At 35.9% G+C, this 18298-nt stretch overlaps 1 protein-coding gene across 1 annotated transcript in view; it reads right to left on the bottom strand.

Moving 5' to 3' along the window:
• Window positions 1-18298, bottom strand: part of SPAG16 (sperm associated antigen 16) — a 320746-nt gene that overhangs the window by 288255 nt on the left and 14193 nt on the right. Inside the window, 5 exon segments of the mRNA XM_074145844.1 lie at window positions 1430-1578; window positions 5890-5959; window positions 7379-7496; window positions 8864-8971; window positions 14846-14983. Of these exon segments, the coding sequence (XP_074001945.1) occupies window positions 1430-1578; window positions 5890-5959; window positions 7379-7496; window positions 8864-8971; window positions 14846-14983 (583 nt within the window).

Raw genomic sequence — 18298 nt, 5'->3', positions numbered from 1 at the left:
TAAAGACATCAGGGCCGCTGGTAGGACTCATTTGGGAAACACAAGATCTGCAGAAACAGAGATGCCTGCCAGAACCAGTCAACCAACAGTGCTCATGAATTTCAAAGAACAAGGAAGAGCCAGACAGGCATACTATCTGCATAGAGTTTATATATTCTGGGGGTGAAACATGACTCCACTGAAGTTCACTATAAAAATCCTGATGACTTCAGTAGAAACAGGAACAAAAAAATAAGATTTCATAAGCCAAGAAATACTTAACTGCAAACAAGTCAAAATAAAAAGAAGAAATACCTATAAGAGTCTAAGGTAGAAGTTTCTAACTACTGAATGAAGAACAGGGAAAGTGGATGGACCGACTGGCAGGTACCTCAATAATAGGTCAGATACCAATAGGTGGGGAGACAGTACAGAGAATTATTTCCAATATGTGGTGAGAAGTGTTTTAGAAAGCAACTATATATATATATTTATTATTCATTTGGAGGTTCAGAAGAATGAGAAGGGATGAAAACAGCCAGCGTCAGACAGAAATGCCCTTGCAAAACCGGATAGAAACATACAAAAAAATAAATCACCATGGACATATTCTTGCGAAGACAGGGAAAAGAAATACTGAAGCTGATTCCGTCTACGTCGAGGCAAACTAAAGCTTTTTTTTCTTCTCAAAAAACACAGTTTAAACTCTAACTGTGGTTCTCAAACAAAAATAGGCCGGTGTAAAAGTTTTAAGAGCTTAAGAAATTTTAAATATTAGAATGCTTATCCTTATTTGGAAAAATAAAAAGCACTGTTATATAGTCCCCAAATGCAACCTTAATAAATAAACCAAGTAGAATAAAGTAAAGAGAACAAATTCCTTTCAACAATTAAAAAAAAATAAAATCAATCAGGAATTCATTTTGGTTTTGTACAACTTCCCACCTGAAATAGCAACACACCTTTGAGATGCTCAAGTTTAGAAATTTCCATTGACTACTAAGAAATGACCAATTTTTGGCCTTAGTCTTCCAGATGTCACACCTTTTAGACCCAGCTGAAACAGGTTGAAGTTCTTGAGAAGTTTGCAAACACTACAGAATACGTTAGGATTTCTCCAGTTACAGAAGAGACATAACAGAGGAACCAGCATTTATAACCAGTGTTCTTCCTCTGCAGGGTGATTACATCAGACTCTCAAAAAGTAGCTTGCTAGCTTCAACTAATCAGAGTTCCTGTTACTCCCTGAAAAATTAGTTGCGATAGAAACTCATATTAAAAATAAAAAAATCTTCTTACCGACCTGTCCTATTTACTTTTACTAAGCATTTGTCACTACTTGACAGACTTCTTTCAGTCATGGTGGACAAGTGGGTTTCACCACAGCTTAGTAAAAATTTGAAGTATACTTTGGATTAGATACTGAGCTACTGCAAAGAATGCTGCATACCTTCGGATATCTATTGCCTATCTTCTTTGCATCTTTGACTGGATCATACGAAGAGCTTTCAGCATCAAGGATTTTTTGCTGCCTGGCTGCCTGAAGAGCTTTCTGGGTGGGACCTTCCAACCCTTTCTTCCTTTGACATTCGTGGCCAGCTATAAAAGAAAACCAACAAAAATATCATCCAAATGTATTTTTTACTTACTCTTCTAGAAGGTCTCTCTTATATCTTACACCTTATATATCTCATATATCTCTTATATCTGTTATACTTAATATTAGCTAGATATGTGAAATTCTAAAAGAAATAGCACTTTAAATAAAAAGATACTCAGGTTACTGTGCCATCCATATAAAATATTCCAAGACTACATAAAACTCTGCTCCACAAATTATTTCAGTGTGACCTATTTCAGCTTACCTAACAGTACCCTAGATTTTGCCCCCTAAATGCAACAATGATTTTGAATCTTGCAGTACAGGACAGAGTCACAGTAAAATGGATGCAATTCTTCATTTCCCTCAGAGCCAGAAGAAACACCATTGCACTGCATCCTATCCAGTACCTACCACCAATGCATTATTCAGATTTACAGCCTGCATTCGCTTTTTATAGAATGGTTTGGGTTGGAAGGGACCTTAAAGATCATCTAGTTCCAAGCTCCTGCCATGGGCAGGGACACCTTCCACTAGACCAGGTTACTCAAAGCCCCATCCAGCCTGGCAGAAAGTATACTGACAATCTTTATATTGGCAGCTCACACATATCTGAATACAGCCCCTTGTGATCCCTGTATCTTGTTGCAATGCTCTGTACTATGTACATGGGTCTACAGGAAAAAGAATGGAACGCCAAATTCCAACATGATTTGGGCACTTAAATCCCTGCAGTTCTTTGAAAAAAATCTCCGATTGAAAAAAACCCCACATTATACAGCTAAAAACCAGACTGAAATAAATATACTTCACACCATGCATTTCTAAATGTTTGCTCGCATAAAATACTTTCATTAAAAACTTGACACCAAAATGCAAACTTTCTGACTTGAAAAGAGAAAAAACCCACCGTCTCCACTCCTTGAGGAAAAAACAGTGGATCAAGTAAACACAAAACCTACCTGTATACCCAACCTGAGTAAAACTGTAACTGATAAAAAGAACTGTGCCTGGTGTAACAAAATGTCTGTATTCTCACTGCTTTAAAAGTTAAAGCTACTGTCACAGATATCCTGAATAGTAACTTTCTCTGAGGAACGGCATACAGCAAAATTGGTTTACATGTCAAACACTTTCTACTCACTCAGTAACTGCTACCCACTAGCCTGTTGCTCACAGAATATTTGCTTTGTTGGTGCTTTTGAAATACACATACTTACAAACTAACAGTTATGACAATTGAAGGGCTTAAAAACTCAGTAACCATTAAAAAAAAGAACGAACAGATTCTAAGGAACTGTTGTGATTGCACTACCATGTCAACAGCTTGTGTTTACAGATTTTCTATTCTGGTTGCATTGAAGATGGAATATGGACAACTGGGTTCAAGTACTTTAACTGGTGCATTTTAAATTTCTTTTTGCATGACCTTCTAACAGCAATTACATCAGATAAAGGAAAGGAAAAGCACAGTTAACAGTCTTAGCAATGAGTTAATTCAACCATGAGTATAAGAAACTCATCGAGTTCAACTTTTGAATATAATTGGGTAATAAATAAGCAGCTGTTGATTTTAGAAAATACAAGAAATGTACTGAGCAAGTAACGGTTTTATAACATGTTTTTAGAACCAGCTGTTACAGCAGCATTCACTTCAGTTTATAAGCGAGCCACGATCAACATTGCTTAATTCCTTCAGGCAAAAGTGGTCTTTTTTCAGAGTACCACTTAACGCTGTGTCTTGATCTGTAAGTAAGGGTGCAAGCGCTCTGTAAATATTCACCAATAACCTAAATAAAAAAAAGAGTTATTTCTCTCTGATAATTACACATCTCTATGTATGATCTTGCTACCATATCAGGGAGGACCAGTTTTTAAAAAAAACCCAACCAAACAAAAAACAACCAACCCAGTTTTAAATGCAAATCCTACACAAAACATTGAATCCCTTTTAAAAATGATCTGAACTCAAAAGTACAACTTTTTTTTTTCAGAGCTGGCTTCTGAAAGAGCATAGCAGGGACAGAGAAACAATCTACAAGAGGACTGAATCCTAATTCTGTTAACTAGTTCCTCTCCAACTATTAGATGTCCTTCATACCAATTTCAAACAAGCAAGGTAAGCAAATAGCAAATAAAGACTTAGACTTCTAATAATTTTTAAGACACCCGAAGAAAACTTTCTCTTGCAGGATTTGTGTACAAAGCACTGTTTGCAAAGCTGAACAGCAGTCTGGAAGTGGAATAGCAAAAAAATCCCTAATAAATAAATTACATGCTATCCTTTTCAATTTTTTGAAATGCATCAGGCTGAAAGATGCTACATCAAAGGCCTAAGACCAGAATAGTTGTCCTAAAATTAACACTAACTATTATTATTTTTTTCCTACCTAGCCACCACACACAAATTTAAAATGTTAACTCATTGTGAATACTACGAAAGCTTCCCTTTATTCTTCACTATGCACTATATGACACCCTCAGAAAAAAAACAAAAAAACAAAAAAAAAACCCAAATGGAAAACAAAACCCATAATGGATTGGATGTGCAGGACCTCATTGCCACTATTAAAACCTCAAACACTTCAGCAAACCCAAAACTAATTAAAAGCCACTCTCAGTGCCCTCCAGCCAAAGCCAGCAGTCCGGGTGTTCTGTGGTCAATTCAGGTTGTGGGACAAAAGCAGCATCAGCAGCAGTGATGGGCAATTCTCATTCCTTCATGCACTGCAGTGAAAGCAGACAGCTGGCCAGAAAAGGCATCTTAACTTGGCAAATGATAACTTGCCAATCTGAATGTTCAATATCTTATAATTACAATGTACCAATGTACTAGTGCATAGAAGTCAGCCCAGTAAGTCATTTTTTCAGTCAGGCAACTGAAAAAATACAGCTGTAGGCCTCCTTACAGGAGAGATTTGCAAGTCCAACAGCACTGGTTCCTTCCGAACTGAGAACTTAAGTTTAGAGAGAAATGCAGCAAACATTTCTCCAGTATCCACACACTGCTTGCTTCTCAAGGTTGCATTTGTATGGTCACAGGAATAAGAATTCAAGAGGCAACAGAACATGACCATCTTTCAAGAGGCAGCAGAAAGTATCTGAATATCACCCACTAAGACATGAGTATGACCTACAGAGGGCAACAAAAATTATGTAGTATTAGAGGGAAAAGCACTGGAAAGAAATGAACTGAAATATCACTTAATTTGTGATACACAGGGTATGAAGTAAATTAAGGCTTGTACAAGCATGTGGGTGGCTGATGAGCTTAATAATTTGTGTTGGAGACTAAGCGATTTTTAAAAAAAATATTATTATTTACAGAACGGTTCGGGTTGGAAGGGACCTTAAAGATCATCAAGTTCCAACCCTCCTGCCGTGGGCAGGGACACTTCCCACTAGACCAGGTTGCTCCAGCCCCATCCAGCCTGGCCTTGAACACCTCCAGGGATGGGGCATCCACAGCTTCTCTGGGCAACCTGTTCCAGTGCCTCACCACCCTTACAGTAAAGAATTTCTTCAGGGAGCCTGAAACGTGCCTTGCTGAGGAGTATGATACTAACTCATACCAAAAAAAGGGCATCAGAATTCAAAACCAGAAAGACACTGTGAACACTGAAGAGGATGCTGCCAGTACTTCAGTATTCCATCATATTAACATTCTCCAACACCCCCAAGTCCTTCTCCTCAGGGCTGTTCTCAATCCATTCTCCAATCAGCCTATATTTGTGCTTGGAGAATGCACAGGATGGGCCCTGACCCACATCCAGGACCTTCCATTTGGCCTGGTTGAACTTCATAAGGTTTGCATGGGCCCATCTCTCAAGCCTGTCCAGGGCCCTCTGGATGGCATCCCTTCCCTCCAGTGTGTTGACTGCTCCAGACAGTTCAGTGTTGTCAGCAAACTTGCTGAGGGTGCACTCAATCCCACTGTCCGTGTCTCCAACAACGATGTTAAACAGCGTCAGTCCCAATACCAACCCCTGAGGAATGCCACTCATCACTGGTCTCCACTTGCCTTAATGTCCAAGTGGAGATCACTGACAAGTGGCCATTCTTCAGAGGTCTGTAAAGTCCTTCCACAATTACTCACATATTCCATATTGCCATGAGTAGTCTTGCCGTCCTTAGTGGATACATTTTAGAATAAATATTCAAATGATAAAATTGCTGCTCTGTCACCATGATAGCTGATAAAATGTTTATAGTGTAAGTATTTTTGATTTAGTCTTACACCAGATTTTGAAATGCATCACAACAACAAGAAACCCATAACCAGTCTGAGCTTGGTGATGGGAATATTTTACCTTTTGTCGCAGGAATCTGAATAGCACGTCCAGACTCTAAATTTTGTAATGTGGCTTGCAAACCTATAACCTAATTTTAAAAAGAGGAGAGAACAACAAGGGACAATATGAAAACATTGCTTTTGAACTGTCTGTTCACAACACACAGCATTTATATCTGCCTATTTATGTAATAAATTCCATCTATAATATTTTACTTTTCTGATTATTGCCTCTAAATTACAAACATTACTCCTAATTTGAGATTTTGGAAAGGCCCAGTGAAACAATGCAATAAAATACAAGCCATCCAGAATATCTCAAAATATTTTTACAGCTCTCTTAAAACAATGCAGACATACAGAATACTAGGGATATTACCGCATCGTCAACTTTTAACCACTGCTATCACTTCACTAATCTTAACTTAATGGCACAATATGACATACAGATTTGTCATGAGAAAATGTCACAAAATATGGTGTTATGTGTTACAAAAAAAGCCATCACTCTAGAATGCATAAAATTCATAACCAGATAGGCCTTCTATATGTTCCTGAAATTTCATAGCATTGGAACTGTTCTTTGCTTTGTACTCCTGATTGAGCATAATTTTATATGGATGTTAACCTTTCTTTTTCTTTAGGACATTTTCTTTTACTTATTGAAAATTCAAACACACGATCCTCAAGTTCTTAAAAGTCAGCTCTCAGGTGACCTGAGAAAAATGGGAGGCAGAGGAATGGAGAAAACAAGAAATGAGGATTATTAGAAGACAGTGCAAGCATGGTAAATTCCTTTCATGTTACCCACATATAACTGATGCTACTGCTGAAATGCAATGCATTTTGGGAGCCCCTGTCTCTCTTTTTTTTTTCCTTCCTCCTCTGTTTTGAACAAACAAATTGGTAAAACACATGCAAGATAATATTCTGTTCTTCATCCATCCTATCTGTGCTTATAGTAGCTCCTGCTAAAAGGAAGAATATGATGTATACCAACCTATACATCAGATAAGATTATAGGAATAAAATACTACTCTCTTATTCCAGTCACAAGACAAAAAACCTGTGTCTGATATCTTAATGTATTTTTTCCTAAACTAGTAGGTAATTCCTGGATATATTTAGGAAAAATAAAATAGTGAATAATAATAAAGAAAGTTAAAGCAAGAGATTTCTAAAGACATAGATGGAAACATATGAATCTGTGGCAATATCACACCTTCCCTCAAGTTGTTGAGACTGAAAGCATAACAGAGTCTGCATATTGCTGGCTCATGCAGAGCAGCACTGAGCAAGTACAGACTGAGAACTATTACTTTGTGGCACGAAGGTTCATATACTTTCAATATTAACATTTCGCCAAATAACACAAAACTCACTAAAACATTCTGCTTCAACCTATGGCATAAGTGAGTTGCTTTAACAGAAATACCCTATATATTTACCAAGGTAACCACCAAAAACATTCCTTATAGCTTTGCAAGTGATGTTCACCATAGTTTTACCTGCCCAACTGCTCTGTCTCTCTCCAAACTAGTTAACATTTTCTGTCTCAGTGTAGTCTGGTATTTTTCAGTCAACTGCTTCAGCACTGGTTCATATGATGCATAATGTGCCTTCAGCCTGTGAAAAAGAACAGGACAAATGATTCCTCACAGATGAGTTTAATCAGAGATTTATGTCTCTCTAACTTTTTTCCTCCCCAAGTAAAAAAGTGCCAAAAGGTCAACATAAAGGAGGCAACTGGAATACCACAAGAAAAACCATAAAAACAAGAAGTCAGATCAATAAGAGGTTTCATAGTTTTTTTAGTCGTATCTTTTAAAACAATCTATCCAGTTTTGGCCTGTTCTTAATCCTTGATGCACGTATTGACCATTAATTTTTGTTAATTTCTGTTTTCTTGCAGATGGACGATATTTCATTGGAAAAAAGAGAATTACAGGTATTATCCACCTACCAACTAAGATCCTAATCTAGACAACACAGTCATAATACGATTGCTATTTCTTTCTTCGCTGCACGTTACATTTAGAATACTGAACCACTTTGGTTCTTCATAACAACTAAAAGTTAGATATATAATCTCTCAAGAGAAACACAGGACACTAAGCTCCAAAACCACTGCATTTTTCAAAAAGCTGACACATAGAGGATAAGGATAAGTCAGTGAATAGTGCTCTCCTGCACTGGTATGTATGGACTTCAAGGTTAAAGATGTAGAACATGTAGTTGCTATTACATGAATTTATTGCTAACACTTGACAAGCCAAATTTCTGTGACTTGTTTAGATGTAAGCCACTCCCCAATGTTATTTTTAAACAAGCGCTAGCATGAACATGTGCAAAGAAAAGATTCTGATTTCAACTCTTTCACCTGGCCCAGTGATCTTCAGATGGACAATACCAAAGTTCTGCTTATGGAGGGAAAGGAAAGAAGCACAACAGTTAATAGAAAACTTAGAGAATTCCAGAATGACAAAATTACAGAATTAAATACTATGAAATAAACTATTACAACTCAAGCCCAAACTAGTTCATTGGTACTATTTCCAACCAAAACAACATAGCAAATTTCATATAGGAAGTTCAAGATGTAAAAGGACAGAAAATACGAGCTATGGGAATCACAAATGCAAAGATTCCAAACTCAGTGTGACACCAGTTACCCTTGAAATGGATAGAGGATCTAAATCCAGAAATCACTACATCCTTATGGAAAAAGAATTGGATAAAAGAAAATCTCATTTTTATTTTCAACTATCAGATATACTATGTATTATTAATGCCACATCACATCATGAAAAATATTAAAAAAAAATAAAAATCATTAGAAGCTGTTTAAGACACTTGGCAGAATGGTCAGATGGAACTTCCATTTATGAGGACACTAACTAAATGCAACTAGCTTTACTTCAGCACTTTAAATTCCACAATGTTACCTCATTACCTTTAATGTTGCATATACAGTAATTAAAACAATATTTTACCTTTTAATGTCACAAATAAGCCTGTTTTTCTCCTGGATCACTCGCTTATGATGCATTCGATGGAAATCACGTTCTTTCTGCATTTTTAGGAAAGCCTCTTTTGCTTTGCTATATGTTAACAGAGAATGTAAGAGAGAAGTATCAGTCTCCTCCTAATTAATTGCTCATCAGAGTATGTTTACATATAGAATTAATTTTCAGATATGCACATGCCTACTGTATGCAAGTTAGAAACTTTTGGTAGTATGCCCTGTGGTGGAGAACATGTACTTTTGAGGTCTTTTTGCTGCCAGCTGGTGTACAAAACCCCGGGTACTCTTCAACATTACCTTTCCTCAGTTCCTTCAGATAGAATCCATAAGAATTCTGTCATTATAAAATCTCAGATGTCAACCTTACTTTATGAATAAGGGGTCTGGTGGAGGTACACATTCAAATTTCAGGGGATTAGAAAACAATAATCTTCTTGTGGGTTTAAAATTCTACATGAAAATGTATTGCAATACTGATTTTCTTACATCTACATCACATCTGAAGCCCAACATAAAGGTACATGCTAGAAGGACACACACAGAAGGGTAACTATTGTTGCCTTGCAAATAGATTAATTTAGAGAGATTCTGGAAAAAATTGTGCTAGAAAAGTTCTATGCTCTATTCAATCATGTTTGCAGCTTGTCACCAAGTGTACCCTGTATGTGACATCAGGAAGGAAAAGGAATCAATTTCAAAATTAATCGCAAACATACTGATAACTTGTTATTCTCTTTAAGCATGTTCTATACACAGCCATAGGACACCCTGACATATTCTGAACCATAAACATAAAAGAAAATACCCTCTATATATATTCCATACATTTTCTCCTTGCCTTTACCAACACAGGTTTGGCAGGAAAGATTAGTAGATGAATTGTTTAATTGAAAAGGAAGCTTGAAATTGCCTTGCACAGAAATTAGGTATTTGCTCTTTGCAAAAATAAAGCTCATTTTCCTCTTCAACAGGAGTTGAAGAGCTAGGAAAACCTCTATGACAGTGGAGTATACCAAAATCACAGGTCCAGGAAGAAGACACATAACTGCCAGCACATTATATTTAATTGTACAAATAATTTATATTTACTATATATGCATTTGCTATTTTTATTACCTACGCAAGCTACCATTTTTATATGTGTGCATTTATATGTGAATTGTTGCTTGTAGTGGGAAGAGTTAGAAAGACCTGAAGAAGAGCACAGTGAATTAATGCCGCTATGTATCAGTCAAAGCTGAGAAAAAGATGGCAGGGAAATGAAAACAGACATGGCTGCCCCTGCAGTAACTCTGTGAAAGGCTCAAAGGAGCTGTGGGCACGCACATAGTTTTGTGTATGTATGTGCATCAGAAGTTGTGAAACAGAGTTAATTTAGGATACAGGTATTGGGATACAAAGTACAGATTATAATTCTGCTCAAACTCGTATGAACAGCAAAAGATTTGAGAGGTAAATGAATCTGTGGTCTCAGGATAGTTCCATGAAACAACTCCATCATGACACCATTCACAAATCTGACTTGCCGTAAGATCTTGAATACAAAACCTGCCCCCTTCAGAGCTAAGCAGAAGGCTTATTCGAAGAGTAAAAGATGTTGCTACAGCCATAGCAAAGCCAATATCCATTTCTTTTAGTTAAGATATATGTCAAAGGCCACAGGTCTCTCCATTTAAACTTTTCTCAAGCAAGCAGTTTTATAAAAATAGCAGAAGGCGGCACGGTTCAATAAAACCAAGAAGGGATTTTTTATAAGTGAGTTACATGCCCTGCTCCCACTGAATTTAGGTGGGACTTTATTCCTCAGCATGCTGCAAGTTGTAGCCCTAAAATCTGAACTGAAATAAAGAAAGTTTTAGAAAACGTATACTCTCATGCTTTTAGTCTAGATTATCTAGTTTATATAGTATTTAGTAGCAAGGATGGTAGATGTATCTTAAATGCATCTGCTTAATTACATATGTGGCACACAATACAAAAAGTCTGCAGTTTATTTTTTTCATTGTGTAAGTGGAGAAGTACAATCCTGGCAATACAATACAATCCTCTGGGCAATCCTGCTTCGTTCTGGGCAATCCTGCTTCGGCAGGGGAGTTGGACTAGATGATCTTTATGGTCCCTTCCAACTCTAAAAATTCAGTGAAATTCAGTGAAATACGTGCAGGAATGGTTAGATTTCGGCAGAGAAATAGGAGATAAGCTGAGGATTTTATTGCTGGTGATAGCACTAACAGTAATAACAAACAGTATTTCCAGGATTGCTTTATATTTTGGCTATTACTGTGGTTGTAAACTGGTTGTATATTTGTGAGCATGCTTCCAAAAATCAGGACAGAAAGATACCTGCAAATATTTAAACTTCCTAACTGATGTTTGTGAACACACTTACAAACCTCAGACAAAAGTGGTACACAACTTCCATTCCATTTACCTAATAAATTCCTAAATGTTTAAAGACATTACAAATATCACAGCTAGTAGTCTCTGTGATTAACACAATCTTAAACCTAATATACAAAATACAGGTATAAATACAAAGGCAATACAAAGAGTTTGGCTATAGGAAAACAGCAAAATATATGTGATTCAAGCTATCTTAAATCATCAAATAGGCAGAGTTTAATATTGTTAGGAAATTACAATCTATGTCCAACTCACAAGCAAATATTACTAGAATATTAAATGCTTGAATGACACAAATCATCACTGAAGACACTGAATTACACTTAACTAAACTCCTGTAAGAGTTAACAATTTTCAGAGATGTTGTTTTTAAATTTTTCTTCCATATTGGAAAGAAAATCTATGCTTCCATTCAAAAAAAAATGCTGCAACAAATAACAACATCCCTTACCAACCAATCAGGGCTCAACTGTAGCCTTCAAGATAAAAGAAAAACAAAGCGAGCACACAAGGTATACTTTAACTACTGTCACATGGCAAACCAACATAAAATTAGTTTTGATTTCTATCACAACACAATGTCTGTTTTTAGAAATAATTTAAATAAAGATTAGTAATGTATCTAAACTTTAAGGTGATAACTATCACTAATGTTGGGAGTAAAATAATTTCTTTATTATAGGCATTCAGGGAATTTTTTACATCCCAAGACGCCTTCAGACATTGGACAACCTATTAAAAATACATACTCATTATATACAGCAATTCTTTAAATAATGAAACGTCATAGTGAAATGTAACCAACATCCTGCAATCTACTCTATTTGCCCACCTGCTTGCCATGCCATCATGTAAATACTATATTAAAAGACGCAAAATAAAATTACAGTTAGCTTCTAGACACTGAATCTCTTCCACCAATTGCTAAACAACATTAAAGCAGGAGGTAATTGGTTTACAGTCATTTAATCTGGGCCCTCATACTGCCTAAGTCCCAAATAACATCTCTCTTCTGCAAGATGATTGTCAAGAGTACCAACCTCAGAAATACCGAATGTAATTAAAAGCTTTCTTCAAATACACTTCACAGCACAGTATCTCACAATTAAAGTTTTCTGACTAATCCACACAGCAAAATACGAGACTTCCTTTGTTCACAAATCCTTAGTTTCTAACCAGTCAAATTAGCGTTTCTTCAGTGCTCTTAGGCATTCTGTTTTCAGCGTAAGCTGGTGAATTCTCTCATAATACTTCAAAACTCAAATTGTCCTTCCAGTAATTTTGGCTCCTGCTGGGATATTTTCTGTATCACAGCAAGGGTACCGACTACAGTTATTGAGGGTATGAACACAGAAAAACGTCGTTAACAGTCACTACAGTAAATGGATTTACTATAGAGTACTATGATCAGGCTTTACCCAAAAAACACAAAGGAATTCTGTAACTCGTGGTCCATATAGCAGAAATGCTCAATTTCACCCATTATTCCAGAAACAGTCCTAGTTTAATTCATACATTATTCAAAACAAGTCAAACGAATATCACAGAAGTGCCAAACTTTTAACATCAGTTAGTATCAATGAAAACTTTCAAAGTTATTTGAAATAAAAAGGTTGAAAACTGAAGTAGTGACCATAAGCACAAACCACTTCTTATATCTCCATATACTGCCCATTCTAATATTAGGAAAAAGACTAAGAACATAGAGCTCTCCCTACAAGTGGAGAGAGGAGGACTAATTTTAATAGTATTTTAACAAGGTACATGCAGAATAAGTGTAGTATTTAACAGTGAATGCCAATGAACAGAAATTACCCACTTCTAATTTGTATCATACAGAATTGCCCTATATCTCACTGCCCTCTCTGGAATACTGAACAGGTGATGCGAGTCGCTTGTTTACCAGCAGAGAATTGCGATTTTAGGTTTCATCAAACATTAGAATGTGAAAAGGCAAGGCATGGCTTCAGTTCACGGATTTACTTATCTTTTTTAGCACAGTTCATTTCAGTGATTGTTGGGAGTTTTATTTAACAGCCTGTAGGAACTAGCAAATTGGCGATGTCTTTTCCCTTTTCTGCTTTCTTCCTGTTGCACAATATTATGTCATCTTTCAGCTTTTTAACTAGGCATCTTCTATAAAAAAAACTTCTGGCACCCCATAGAGTATGTAGACATTCTTATGGGAAAACCCCAATTCCTTCATAAGCTCGGTGAAAAGCTCGGTTTTGAGCTTTATGTTCTTAAACAATCATGTAGCAATGCAACAAACCCAGGAAAACCGTTAACAAGTCACAATCCACGCAGATTATCTTATAGCATTTTCTGCTTCATACGGGGGGAAAAAAAAAGAAAGAAAAAAGGTGGGGAAAAAAAAAAAAGAAGAAAGCAAGCCTGTTAAAATTACTACTGAAAATAATAAATTTCAGAAGGGCCAGATCTTATCTTTCCTTCTTTTACTATGCCTTACCGCTTCTTACTCTCCCACTCAAATGAGAGACACAATCCCTAACCATCCATTGTCCAAAGAAACTGCAGATTAAAAGAAAGGAATGTTTTCTATATGGCCCATCTCCCAGTGCAACAGTATATTTTGACTACACAATATTTGACTTGATCATTAAGCTGTTTACTTAACTATTAGAGTATGGGCAATTAATTTATTAATTTAAAATGTGATACATCATTATCATTGGAAAATAATTTGATTATCTCTGTTATCAGCAGCAACGATTACGATCTGAGTAGCTATGTTTCATATAAAGGAACAATCTAAATGAAAATTAATAGCTTGAGCAATCTTGAGGAAAATCAAAGAGATGGAGTTAACATTTTATTACAGCTCCAGATTTTAAAACTGTGCACTGGCAGAATCCAAGTCAGTGGATTATTATGTCTCAGGATAAATTCTCAATAAACACATACATATGCAGATGTACCGTTCTTCAGAAAAGGCTACGTTACATGTAGTTCATTATTGCATCTCTCCATTGTAGAGGCTAAATATTTTAACTCCCTTATGACAAAAGTACAACTGACTTGTAAAATGAGCTACTACAATGTACACACAAGTATAATCAATTATGGTCATTTACACTGAAATGCCACTTACTGGTAGGGCCAAAGTGTCAGATTTTTTGCAATTAAAAAAATGAAGAATAAATACATAATGATTTCGCTCCTATGGTGATGTTTTGTGGTAGCTGTAATTTATAGTACTGTATTTTAATACAAAATGCACATAACCATTTATTTTCTAGTTCTACATATTATACTCTCATGATTCTTCATAGTAATTTGTTGTGATTACTGGGTATTGAAAATTACTTTCTATAGCCCAGTAAATACAAATAAAAGAAATTAAGATTTAGGTTTTTAATAGAGCTCAGAGAAAATTGAACTTTAATTACAAACGTCACCTAGAAGTAAAAATATGCACAGCTAGCATAACAAACAGGAACTTCTTATTTCCATTAAATACTTGGGTTTACTTTATCTGGCCATTTACTACCGTATATCAAAGTTTCAGTAAGATCAAATAACATACTTCGCAGCAAGTTTATAGTTTTCCAAATCTTTCCTCAAACGCATATTCTCAGCTTCAAGTTGCTGGTTGCAGGTATACACAGTCGGAACCAATCCAGCATCTTTGGGTGTGAACACACCTCTCTCTATGAATTCATACCTAGTAGAAAATAAATGGAGAGAGATTTTATTCCAGTTTTCCTTTTTCTCACTACACTGATGTCTCCCTTCTCATGCTAACATTTACCTAAACTAGAATCACAAAGATATTTATAGTCTCATTAACAATTAGCAACAAGTACTATCCCACCACACTCCATTTTACTGCTTTCATTCTAAAATGTATTATTTTTCATAAGTCAAAAGACATGTCCTGTATAACACACTACTTCAATTTAAACAACTGTTCTTTTCCTTCCTTTCTTCCAAATAGCCTAAATAAAAGCTTAAGTAAAAGACACACAAAAATATTCTTGCTCAAATGACATTTGTATATACTCGCAGTCTTTTTTATCTCATATGCTCAAATATATGCAAGATTTTTTTTTTTTTTTTTTTTTTTAAGGACTCAAATAAGATGACAAAGCTCTGGATAACCTGGATGAATAATTCTATGAGCTATCTTCAGCATGGAATACAGAGCTCACCTAGGGAAACATCTTCATTCCTTCCTGTTTACTTATGTTGCCCTCTCCTTATTTATTATATTAACCAATATTTACTTATTTTACCAGCCTCTGAGAAAACAGGATTCCATGATATAGAAGCCTGAAGGGTGCTTTAGGTAAATTAGCATACAGACTAACATGTATTTTGTGAAGTAAAAGGGAATCTGGAGCAGCATGTAATGCTGTGTAGCAACCTATGCATCTCAATAGCCCCTAGCAATAAAGTCTACTCAGTCAGTCTCCTATCTTTTAGGACTATCCACCTTTTGGTAGGTTGTCAGTGAAGGCTAAGAACGCTCTAACGGGCAGTAAAAAAGACATAGGTATTGATGCTATTAATTTTAGGCTTAATTTAAAGGCATTTCAATACAAAGCAACTTAAAGTACCTAAATATATTCTATACTGAAAAAAAAATTTAAAAAAAAAAGTGTTGATATTAGAATGGATTCGGAAAAGCTAAATTTGATCAAAAAACTGTGGCCAGAAGATAAATGCTTTTGCAGAATCATGCTTGCTCAAGGAATAAGCTGTCAGTATTTTCTAAACTATTTCAAGAGACATCAAGATTCAAGTCTACATATATGAGTGTAAGGTACTTCCGCGCAAGCAGACATGATAGAGGTGATTCCAGAATCCAGTACATGTATGTACAAACACCTATTTCTTCACTTACTCTTATCCCAGAAGACAGAAGAGCAAGACATTCGGTTGGTATGAACTTTTATAGACCTACTAAAGACAAAGACGTCGTGCACTATTGTAGCCACGATATCAGTTCAGCAGAGGTTCAAAGGAGCTGTAAGTAATTTATATCAGACAAAGACTACAGGCCCACATTCTTCCCTGCTGATCTTGACTGCAGCTGGAAGATGTTCTGGATGGGAACACACTAGAAGAACTAATATCAACATTATTTGCCTTTTCAAGGGAAAAATATATTGAATCTGTGCTTTTTTTTTTTTTTCCCCAATTAATGAAGGAAGTATGAAAAGAACAGAAGTAACTAGAGATAAAAATTATACTAAATGCTATCTCCTGCGTTTGGATACAAGCAGCAGATTTGAAACTTGAAGACAGTAAGCACAGCATTCCTAGATCGATAAAGCATGTTGCAGAAACAAAAAGTGTTTATAGAATAAGGTATTCTTACTTGACAAGCAACTTTTACTTAACACCCTCCACAAAAATTGACGGGAATGTTAGAAACTTATGTCCAAATGACTTCCTACGCTCAGCTACTTACCTGCAGTCTGTGGATACTTCTAGGAATGCTCATAGCTATGAATTAAGCTGTCACTCACATTCACCACCAGTAAATGAAAGGTTTTTGAAAAGTTAAATGAACACGTCCAACGCAAAATTAATTCTATCATCACTTCATTTTCTTAAGCAAATTACAGCAGCAACAGGCTTTAATAGTAAGGAAGAAGCTTAGTCTTTTTTTTCTTTTTTTTTTTTTTTTTTTTTTTTTTACTTCAAATAAACACTAACTGATGATCAGGTACAATTCCTATTGGAAATATTGAAAATAAGGGCACTTTTCCATGCAAATGATCACAATTCTACATGCTCCTCTATTTGCCAGAAAACATTATCACTGAATGCCCTAACTACACCTCATGAAACCCATCAAATTTCTGCACAAAGACACATCAAACATGGATAATTGATGAAATTAGCCTCCAGCAGAGCTAAGAACTCTGAAAGACAATTTTAATGAAATACAATTAATACCAATAAATTCACTACGCCCTTGCCTAAGAAAACTACTAAGAATACATGCTTTTGTGCATGTAGTAGAAATGGCATAGAAAACCACACAACAAAATTGCATTGTGAACTTCCATTATCTCTCATCACCCTAGTCCTGTAAAACTTCTAGAACTTCTACATACCTAACCAACTGCCAAATAGCTATTGTTCTCACTTCTTTCCATCAGAGAACTGTGATGCAAATTAGTTAGTTCCGTGCACACGAGCTAAGCGTTTCAGGAGAATTGAGTTATTATTCTTGAATCACTATTTAAAATTAACCAAGAATCTGGAAACCTAAGGAACAGATGGTCAACTATGATTTTATGATCAAAGCCCAGTGCAGACTGACTAAAAAGAATAAATTATTACTATATTACTATATACATCACATGGAAATCATCTTTCTAAGAGTTCTAAAGGAATCAGCTGCGGAGAGGCCCTGGAATAAACTACTGTATAGCTCAGGATAACCCTTTACCAAGCGATAACTCACCTAGAGATGCATTCAGGGACTAAAATATCAACTTTTAGCTTTTACAAGAACTTCTTACTGAAAGTTATAATTCCAATTGATAACGTCTTAAACAGTTTCAACAGAAGGCTAAGAAAGAAATGAGCACAGAGAAATAAACCACCTTTTCTCCCTAGCATACTCCTCCTCTGTTATGGCATACAAGTAGAAAATTTATATTATCACGTTATGCTTGTTCTGTAGGCCAGAAAGTAGGTATGTCCATGTGGCTTTTTGCAAATCAAACTTGAGGTTACTTCACTTGTGTTCTGAGCTAGTTCTAATACATAAACTGTATCTGGTTTTGTGTTATGCTGTCCTGGAAGTGATAACCCTTGTTTGTCTCAGGATTTATGAACTTAGAGCACAACAGACATTAATGTGACCACATGATTTCCAGGTCAAAGAGAACAGAGAGCAGAGGAAACAGGTCTGTGTGAAATGAACAGATTGTTTTCACTGTCTTCAGGGAGTTGTGACATGGAGGATTACCACCTATATCCATTTTCTTCATTCTGAAAAAAAGAATTTTTTGCTATG

The sequence above is a fragment of the Numenius arquata genome, chromosome 3 (genome assembly GCF_964106895.1).
Source record: "Numenius arquata chromosome 3, bNumArq3.hap1.1, whole genome shotgun sequence".
In the NCBI taxonomy this organism is placed as follows: domain Eukaryota; kingdom Metazoa; phylum Chordata; class Aves; order Charadriiformes; family Scolopacidae; genus Numenius; species Numenius arquata.
This window is presented reverse-complemented; position numbering and strand designations above follow the sequence as displayed.